The 10760-nt window shown below is 45.2% G+C and overlaps 1 protein-coding gene across 1 annotated transcript; it reads right to left on the bottom strand.

The window, feature by feature from the left end:
* Positions 1-677: 677 nt before the first annotated feature.
* TEX33 (testis expressed 33) lies at positions 678-10759 on the bottom strand (the record flags this gene model as incomplete). The annotated part of the gene is made up of 4 exons (XM_006914693.2): positions 678-839; positions 1042-1152; positions 9129-9273; positions 10730-10759. Coding segments are annotated over 4 exons (381 nt in total), but the record flags the coding sequence as incomplete, so codon positions are not given.
* Between the last annotated feature and the right edge of the window lies 1 nt (position 10760).

The following is a 10760-nucleotide window of genomic DNA, read 5'->3' as shown; positions in this document are numbered from 1 at the left end:
GAACAGCTCTGTGAGGTCACCCGGGCTGTGTGGATCCTCACTCAGCACAACAGGAGAGGGACAGTTCCCAGCTCTCTGAGTAGAGAAAAGAATCTCCCAGAAGGCTACGCGTGCGCGCGCACACACACACACACACACACACACACACACACACACACCCCTTTCCTTGCATCTCATTGGCCAGATTGAGTCACATGCCCATTTCAGAACTGATCACTTTGTATATGTGGAAGGAGGGGTCAGAGTTACTATGAGACCAAACAAAACCACCCCTGGATTGAAGGAGGGTGTGGCCATTTCCTCTAAAGTCCGTGAGCTCCTAAAGAAGGAATGGACCCTGGAAGTAGTTGGGGTTTTGCTAGGGAGGGCATAGAAGGTAAGATCCAGCAGTGTTTACTATAGGACCCCTCCACATAGAGCATGAGGGAGAAGCCAGACACATTGGGCTTGGGACAGAGTTCCCACTCAGGTCTTATGTCCTTTCCTGGAATTATGGAAGAAGGGTGCGTGCGTGTGTGTGTGTGTGTGTGTGTGTGTGTGTGTGTGTGTGTAGGGGCCTGGTCTGAGGGAGAGTTGGGGCCCTTCAGGCTTCTATCCTGCCTCAGTTGGTCTTTCCAGCATTGAACATTGGCCCCCACCCCAACGTGAAGAAAGGCACCAAGCAGAGGGAAGAAGGGTTTCGATTTGTGCCTTTATTGTCAGCACTTTCTCTGAGTCGAGGGCACCTCTTCTGAGTTGTGTCTGTTACTTCGAGCTCTTGCTTTTGCTCTTTTCTCCATATTTCTCATCCAATGCTTTCTGCAAGTTCATGTTCATAGCGTTTTTCTGGTGCCACCGTCCTGCAGAGAGCAAGGCAGGAGCCAGTACAGGTAGGTCACCCAGAGGACCTCTAGAGTGCCCAGGCCCCAGAGGTGATCCACGCCCCTTCAGGCCCACCCCAGGACTCTCTGTGCTGCTCTGATTTCTCTCTGGACTTGGGACCCACACACCCTGCCCAATTATGGGGGTGCACTCTTCCCTTACCCCCAGCTCCCCACGTACCCAGATCATCCGTCTTTCTGCCATGCCAGCACTCTATGTTCCTCACTGATTTCTCAATCACCTCTGGAGTGTAGGAGGCCTTCATGAGGCTCTTCGTCTCCTGGGGGGCCCCTGTGGAACCCCATGAAGAAATCCCCAGAAACCCCAAGTCAACAGAGGTCAGGAGCTCTAGGGTTCATACCTGGATGTCAGTTTTCTCTGTGGATGGGGGATTGTGGGATGGTAGGGGGTGGGGAGAGTAAGGCAGAGGAAGGAAGACCTGGGCTCAAACCCCAGCTCCATCATTTATGGACAGTGTGGCCTCAGACAAGTTTTTAACCTCTCAGAGCTTTGGTCTCTTCATCTATTCAAAAAGATAAACTAATGAAATGATCCTGCATGGGGAAGGTTACATTATTGGAAATTCCTTGATGCATATGGCTTGTGACAATTAATATCTGTATTTTCAGAAAATTTATCTCTACATGTAAAGTTAAACCAAACACAAGGAGATAAGTTACCATGATCGAGAATCAGCAGAAACATCAAACAGAGAACCAAATCCCAAAAGTGAGCAAGAATTTGAAAAATCCATTACAGAATATAAAATAAGTATATTTAGGGGTGGCTCCATAGTGTAGCAGTTAGCACATCTGCTTTACATGCAGAAGGTCCTGGGTTCGTGCCCCAGGTGGAGCCATGGACCATACCCTGGGTGCACCAGGCCCCCTGGGTGCGCTGGGTGCGTCAGGCGCCAGGGGCATCAGGCCCTGGGTACACACCGCAAGCATGTGAGAGGAGACGTCCCACTTTCAGAGATCCCGTTATTAAGGGGAAACGGCAACATCCATAGGTCAGGTGTGGAAGGGGGAGCAGAGAATTAAAGAGGGAGAAAAAAATAAGTATATTTAATGTCTGGAGTCATGAAAGAGAAGAAAAGATTAAGCAAGAAATAAGAAAGTGCCCAGAAAGAACAGATTAGTAAAAGAAGCAAATGAAATGTCAGAAATAAAACACGTAATAATTTAAAATTCAATGCATAAGAGCTCTGGGATTTGCTTTGAAATAATCTGGGGTGGGGTGGATGGGTGAGTGGTAGAAAAGATAAAATAAGGTTGGCTATGTATTAATAACTGTTGAAGTTGAATGATGAGTGAAACATCTATTTATTAAACTATTCTTTCTACTTTTCTCTAAGTTTGAAAATCGACATCATAATGTTTAAAAACAAATTCAATGGACAGCTAAAATAGTAGATTAGATACAGCTAAGAAAAATGATAAACTGAAGCTAAATCTGAAGAAATGAACTAGAATTGAGCACAGAGGAGTAAAATGATGTGGAAAATATGAAAAAGCTATTAAATGAAGGCTCAGTGAGAAGGTCTAACCTATGTCTAATTGGAGTTCTGAAGGAGAGACTGGAGAAAATGGAGAGAGGTAATATTTGAAAAGATAATGGCCAGAATTTTCCCAGAATTGATGAAAATCTAAGGATATGAATCATTAGATTCAAGAATCATAACTCCTTAATAGCAGAAGTCAAAAGAATTTCTTACCTAAGTATATCCAAGTAAAATTTAGAACACCAGAGACAAAGTAATCTTAGCAGTAGCCATAGAGAAAAGGCAGATTACTTACAGAGAATAACAGTGAGTTTGATTAACCATCGAAGTCGGATGGAAATGAATGAATGATGTCACACTGGAGTACTGATGGGGAGAATTGACAATCTAAAACTATTTATGAGAACCGTTTTTCAAGAATGAGAATGAAATAAAGTCTTTTCTGGGCCTAAAAATTACCAACAACAGAGTCTAACCCCCAAAAATCTTCTAAACAACATACTTCAGAAAAGAAAAATATGACCCCAGAAGAAAGATCTGAGATCTAAAAACACATCCTAAAATATGACCCCAGAAGAAAGATCTGAGACCTAAAAACACATCCGTTATAAAAACAGTACTTTGTGGGGTGAAATAATGAGGACAATGATAGCTCACTATTTTTTTAAGATTTACCACGTGCTAAGCACACAGTTCTTAGAGCTTAATGGAACGTACTCGTTGAATCTTCTCAACGACATTAAGAAATAGGTATGATTATTATCTCCATCTTACTACCGAAGTCAATAAAACACAGACACGTTAAGTCACTTGTCTAAAGTCACGCAGCTGGTAAGTGAAAGATGTAGGACTCGACCCCAGACTATATGGCTCTAGAATCTACGGTTTAGACTATTTCATTGATGTAAAATTAAAATTCTGTAAAATAATGTCATGGAAGCTGAACCCATGGGGAGAATAAAGTGGTGGGGAGAATAAAGTCGAAGGCTTCTAATGTTCTTATATTAATCGATAAACCTAAATACCTTGGTTAATTTTAGAGTTTGTTAACTATGCATGTAAAAATGTCAAAGGTAATCATTAAAAGAATAGGAAGAGTAAGGACAAAAATTACACTGGGGGAGAAAAAGCTCACTTGAATTCATAATAAGAAAGGAAGGAGAAAAAAGCAAAATAGAAAGAACAGCACAGATAGAAAACACAAAATAAGGTCATAGAAATGAATCCAAATATATTAATAATTAGAATAAATACACATGGACTAAGCCCATTGATTAAAAAACAGATCATCAGACTACAAAAAAATTTTCCAGATATTTATTATCTAAAGCATACTTAAAACAAAAAGACACACAGAGAGGATAAACATGGGAATATAGAAAAAGATTTATCAAACAAATACTAACCAAAAGCAATCTGGTCTCATTGCATTAAATTATCAGACACAGCAGACTTGTAAAGCAAAGGTACTATGAGAAGTAAAAATGACTGCAATTCATTCAGGCGATGTAATAATTCTAAACTTGCTTCATTGGAATAATCTTGAAATAGTTAAAGCAAAATGAACAGAGCCGCAAGGAAAAAAATTGATAAATTTGCTCTCAGCGGGAAAGACCGAAAGGTACATCATTTAGTAATTAACAGATCAAGCAAAGAATATTCACAAGGAATTAGAAGATTTGTATAGAAATAATTAGCAAGCCATCTCTATTAGACAAACGCAGAATCCTGAACCCAAGAGATTATTTTCAAACACATTGATCACCTTCAAAAAAGGACTGTCTCCTGGGCTATAAAGCAAATCTCAACAATTTCAAAGGAGTAAAACCGTTACAGGTCATGTTCTCTAACAAGGGTGCCATCAAGCTAGAAATCCACTTTTGTAAAGCAAATTTTAGTGTGTTTGTCATGTATGACTTTACATGCTTACATAACAGAATGTGAAATTGGAAATTTGGACGGGAGCCCTAAACATGATAGAGATCAGATATCCAAGCGAAGTATGAAACAGACTCCTCCAGATGGAAATTTAAAGTAAGCGTCTAAAAATCTGTGAAAAAACCTACCTGCATGGAGGCTATCAAATGATCAGATGAAGTGAAACTGGCCTAGGATGTTTTAAGAGAATTTTTTGGGTTTTTTTATGGGCTGAGTCGCTCCTCCCTAAAGCGAAGGTGGTACCCGTCTCTCACATTAAATCTAATTAAAAAGACTTTAGTAGGGGCCATTTGAGGAGCTCAATATATAGCCTGAGAGCTTGGGGGGCACCAAGGTTTGGAGCAAAAGGCATTGGCCTGACACAGCAGGGCAGAGAGAGCACGTGGGCCAGCCGTACTCCTCAAGTACAAAGGAGGCTGACAGTTTCCGTGAACCAGGTGTGGGTTAGTGGTGAGAGGGTGGGCCTTGGAGCCATTTTAAATCCCACCCCTAATCCGATGCCCCTCATGGTCTCCTCTCTGTGCCCCAGCCTCAACAGCCAGATGGGTCTTTGGAAACATAAGTCACTCTTCTGCACAGAATCATGCAATGACTCCCAGTAAAAAGGCCGAGACAAGCCAACGTCCTTGACATGGTCCCTCTGCCCAACTGCTCTTTTCCCAGTAATCCACTGCCTGATCTGCTCCCTTCCTGCAGGTCTTTACTCAGATGTCACCTGCTCCAAGAGTCTACCCTGACTGGTCTACTTAATGTCGCTTAGGGGTTCATACAGAGGGGCTAACAATATAAAGAAAAGCAAAGGGATTGTTGACAAAAGTCGGGTTGATGTAGCTGTTGCGACAGAGGCTTCCAAGATTCCTGTAAACCCCTATCTTAACCTGGGAGGGAACACGCAGTGACTTATTATTTCTTTAAACTGCACACATAAGCTTTATACAGTCTTCTACACGGGTGGTAGTTTTCACAATTGAAAAAGAATGCATCTATCCTGGTTTAAATGCAGGAATACACATTTGGTTTAATATTAGGAAATCAGTATAATTTACCACATCGACAGAGCAAAAGAAAAAAAATCATATGATCATCTGAATAACTGCTGTATAAATGGTTAATACAACTCAAAACCCATTCATAATTTTTCTAAATTAATGCGCACATGAGGAATAAAGGGGACCCTCCTCCTTAACCTGATAAAAGAGGATCTTCAAAATTCTTTTTCAAATGTTATATTTAAAGGTAAATGTGAGAATCCAGGAGATAAGGGTACCTGCTCTCCCTGTTTATATACGACATTGTCCTGGACAAGTCAGCCAGGATGGTGCAAAGGCAGAAAGAGCTTAGTGGTTAATAATATGAACTCTGGCCCCAGATTGCCAGAGTTCAAATTCTAACGCTGACCAGTCCTTAAGCAAGTTATTTATTTATTTATTTAGGCAAACCTTGGTTGACCTCACAGATTGCAAGGACCTTGTCAGTTTATAATCTCTTATTCTTTTATCTTTTAGGACCTTGTCAGCTTACAATTTCTTATTTTTTTTATTTTTTACACCTATAGCACCTGGTCTTCCTAGGTGGTCTCCCATCCAAGTTCTAACCAGGCCTGACCCTGCTTAGCTTCCAAGATCAGAAGGGATTGTAAGCAAGTTATTTAAGCTTTCTATGCCTCAGTTTTTTCTACCTAAAAAAAAGGGAGGGGGGTGGAATTATAGCACTTACTGAATAAAGTTCTTGTGAAAATTAAAATGTATGTAAAGTAGAGCAGCCATTATCATTATTTTTAAAAAGCTCCAAAGACTACAAATTATTGCAATTAATTGGTGAGCTTGAGTAAGGCTTCTGGATATAAGATTAATGCACAAAAATTAAAATGCCTCTGTGTATACAAGCAGCAAATTTAGAAAATGTAATTTTAAAAAAGATGCCATTTGCAATAAGCAGCAAAAAAGAGGTTCTTCTAAGTAAATCTAACCCCAAACCTGCATAATCTTTGTAGAAGAAAATTACAAAATGTTATTGAGAGATATTGAAGGAAGACAAATTAATGGAGCTGAACACCATATTTATGGGTCGGAAAATTCATTATCGTAAAACTGACCGGTGACCCTAAATTGAGCTGTAGATTCAACGTACTTCCAATCAAAAACCCAACAGGATTTTCCACGGAAACTGACAAGCTGGTTCTAAAATTTGTGTGTAAGAGTAAAGGACCTAGAGTAACCAGGGCATTAGCTGGTGGTGGTGGCACTATTGGAGGAGGAGGGGAGGCTACCTGAGCAGATATCAGATTCCTTATAATACCTGGGTAATTAAAGTGTAATATTAGACCAACGGGCAGAAAAGGGAGCCTGGAAACTGATCTGTGCTCCTAGGAGATTTGATGGATTCCCATGGTACCACTGCAGGTCCCCGGGGAGAAAGGCGAGACCATTCGGTAAAAAGGACTGAGCAATGGGTGATCCACGAGGAGGAATTAAAAATGACCGTTTCACGCTCAAAAAAGAAATCAACTCCAAGTGGATTAAAGGCTTAAATGTGAAACGCAAAACTAAATATTTTAGGCGACTAGAGAAAAGATCATCTTTATGACTCAGCATGGTTTAGGGTTTCCTGAACCAACTCCTCCTGGAACATTCTCTATCTCGGTGAACAGCAATTCCATCCTTCCAAGTCGGTCAGGTCAAAAACTTCGACATCAACCTTAATTCCTCTCTCACACACCCCACATCCATTCATTCATCTGTTCTGTCAGCTCTGACTTAGACAAATACCCAGAACCCTACTCCGCCATCACCTCCCCGAGCCTCCGTATCACACAATGGCGTCCTCTAGAGCTATGCAGTGCTGCAACCCAGCTCCCCACACCAAGCTATCGCCATCAGTCTCACCGGGATTTTCGTGGTCACCTCCTCACTGCTCTCTCTGTTTCTGTCCCAGCTGCACCCCATCTGTTCTCAACACAGCCAACCGGAAGCAATCCGTTAGCCTAAGTCAGACCAGGCCGTCCTCTTTTCGCTGGGCTTCCCATCTCACGAAGATAAAAGACCCTACCTCGCCCTCTGGTTTCTCTTCCCTCACACCTGTCTGGCCATAGGAGCCTCACCCACCTAGAACAGCACGTGCAGAGGCTCAGTGGGTGGGTGGAAATGGAGAGAGGGCACGGGTGAGCCACACAGACAGTAGTGTGCTCAAGGTGCCATCCTAATTCACAGCGTTTGAAAGTTTCTGGAGTGTAAATACTACCACGGCCAATTGTAAGACAGCATTGTGATGCCAATCAATCAGTCCAGGGAGATTTAATAATTGTCTCTTATGAGCTGGTGTGATACACAGTTGTGTTTCTCAGGCTAAAGGGTGGGTTTTAAAAAATATATTATTCTTTTTTTAAAAAAAAATATTATTCTTTTACGTTTATGTAGACATTACCATATAAGGTTGTATGTCAGGATTGTTGGGTGATACTTGTTAGATAAACAAGTGGAAGGCCAAATCCTGAGGCCCAGAGCAGGGGACAATCTGAGTCTCTCTTCCCTCCCCGCCTCCCCCCGCCCCGGGATCACCCTTTCTCCAAGTTCAAAGGAAAACCCAGAAAGTTCCAGTAGCTGTCTGGTTCCTCGGGTGACAGGGACGAGAGCCAGGTGAGGCGGTTTGCCAGGCCCCGGGGACAGTGGAGACGGACTGGAGCGAGGCAAGATGAAGCAAGAGGACCAGAAAAACTTGACATTTTGCAGTGAAGCTGACCTTGGACACGGGGGCAGAGAGAAGCCCCTGTGTGCTAACCGTGGGCCCCCATCTGAGCCTTTTATTAAATGCTTGGGAACAGAGCTAGAGCTAAGGAGGTGACCCAGGGTGAGGAAAGACTCTGGGGTTTAGCGACAGAAGAAAACTCTGGATTCGAGCGTCAGATCTGCCTCCTACTACCATTTTGCAGTGAAGCTGACCTTGGACACGGGGGCAGAGAGAAGCCCCTGTGTGCTAACCGTGGGCCCCCATCTGAGCCTTTTATTAAATGCTTGGGAACAGAACTAGAGCTAGGGAGGTGACTCAGGGTGAGGAAAGACTCTGGGGTTTAGCGACAGAAGAAAACTCTGGATTCGAGTGTCAGATCTGCCTCCTACTATGAGGGGTCTTGGGCAAACTGTTACCCACGTGTGGAAATGGAGCTAACGGCCCTCCCCACCCTCGCCCCTATGACAAACAGGTCTGATCTGAAGGACACTATTGATGTTGGACTCTCCAGCCCACGCTTGGCCCCAGGTGGTGCCACCGCCAGGCTCTAGGAAGGAAAAATATCAGCCTGCCACCTACCGAGCACTCACCGCGCGCCACTGGTCAAGAGCCTTCCCGTGGCACTGCAGAGAGTCTTGCCAGCACTCAGTGAGGGCCACATTATCATATTGTCCCCACTGTACCAGAAAGTGACTAAGGCTCAGAGAGGTTAACAGTCCTGCCTGAGGCCACACTCAGTGGGTGGCTGAGCAGAGCTTTGAATCAGAGACGTGATGTCACTGAGACCAAAGGTGCCCAGGCCAGGGGTGCCTGGGTCTCCTCTTGGCAGATCAGGACACCAGAGGTCTGACTGCCAACCGAGATGGATCGTTTGCACGGTGAGGACAGACTCGCCAGGGGATGGGACATTCCCAGCGCTTGGCATAGGGCCTGGCGAAGCAGAGGCCTTTGGTGGTCTGGCTGAAATGAGTCTCTGGGGACAGCCTAGGGTCTTACTCATAGAGATTCAGGAAGGGGCAGATACCCCACGGGCCTTCCCTGCCCAATGCCTTGGGGACTACGGGCATTCACAGGCCCCACCCTTGCCCTTTGCCCTGACCTTGAAACAAGTTTGACCGCATGTTGTAGCCCAGGTCATAGTAGTCGGAGAAGACGGAGGCGATTTCCACAGAACTCTGGGTCCTGCTGGGCCACGAGCTTGCCCTCTTCTGGCCCTCGAAAGCTTCGCTGATGGCCCTTCGAGCCTGAGGGGAAAGGGACAGTGAAGAGACGAGGAGGAGGGAAGCAGGGCCCAGCCCTGTATCTCCCCCTTTAGCTCTGACCCTGCCCTCGCCACCCCGTAGCCCGCGCTTAGCCTGCACCTTCGACCAACCCCCAGGGCTGGGGAGCTAGAACGGCTGAAGGCACCTCCACTCTCCCCCGCACCCCACCTCCCACCGCATGGGCTAGGGCATCAGAGATGACCCTGGTGATAAACCGCCTCCTGCATTGAGCACCTACTGTATACCTCATCAGGAGAGGGCTCTATAAGGTGATATTAGTCCTGCCATTTTATAACTGAGGAAGCCCGTCTCAGGGTGGGGACTCGTCCTGTCACAGAGCCGTGTAAGCCACCGAGCCTGCCTTGCCTCCTAGAATCGAGGCATCGGTTCTAGGTGGCTGCTTCGACTGCATCGAGGCCAACTCATTCCTTGTACCAGTGGGGAAACTGAGGCCCAGAGTGGTTGAGCCCAAGCCTAGGAGCCAAGGAGCCTGGTTTTGTTCCTCTCCGGGCCTCCTAGAAGAGACAAACGACACCTCCCCAAGGCCAAGGGGGCCATGAGAGATAGTAACCATACAGCCAACTTCAAACTGGGACAAGACGCTCCACGTGCAGTGAAAACGCTGAGGATTGTGACCTCCCAGACTGGCCAGTTGGTGGGCTCACCACACCTTAAGGTGACAAAGTAGAAGGAACTCGACCTTGTGATCCTGGACCTCCCGCTTGCTCAGTGTGACCCTGAGCAGATCATATTACCTCTCTGAGCCTCAGTTTTACCATCTGTTAAAAAGGAAGCAATGATTCCCGTTCGGCCTACAACACAATGCAGTTGCTATGAGAGTTGAGCAAATGGCTTTGAAAATGTGTCTCAGTATCGTATCCCAGAGCAGGAAGAACCCTCTGCCACCCTGATCTAGTCCAACTGCCTCATTTTACAGAGGTAAAGACTAAAGTCCAGAGAGGAAAAGTAACTCATTCAGAGTCAACCAGCACTCAGGGCAGAGCTAGGATTCAAACTCAAGCACTCTGATTCCCAGTCGATGCTGTCCATCATTCAATGCTGTCTTCTTTAGATCTGTGTGAGTTCAAAGCATCTAATTTAAACACTAGTCTTAGAACTGCAAAGTCACGGAGGGCCAAGGCTCCAGAAGCTGCTGGCCCAGTTTGGGTCCTCATCCTACACAACTGGGTAAACTCGGTTAACTTCCTTAACCCCTTAAGAGCAGCTTCCTTGGGAAGATGAAACGAGTTGTTTTTTGTGAAGAGTGTAAGCAGTGTGCAGTGCCTGGCACATAGCAAGTGCTCAGTGAACACCGCTTCTTGATGATACTGTTACAGGGACTCTGTTCTCAGGAGCGGGTTCCTTTGAGATCCTCATTTATAGGTCTCCATGCAGAACCCTCCTGCCGCCCTCAGCCTCCTATGCCCTGTGCCGACACCTGCTCCTCGGACAGCAGCTGGTCCACCACG

Source organism: Pteropus alecto, unplaced genomic scaffold, assembly GCF_000325575.1.
Source record: "Pteropus alecto unplaced genomic scaffold, ASM32557v1 scaffold94, whole genome shotgun sequence".
NCBI lineage: Eukaryota > Metazoa > Chordata > Mammalia > Chiroptera > Pteropodidae > Pteropus > Pteropus alecto.
Note: the sequence above shows the minus strand (reverse complement) of the source record. Positions and strands in the feature narration are given on the sequence as shown.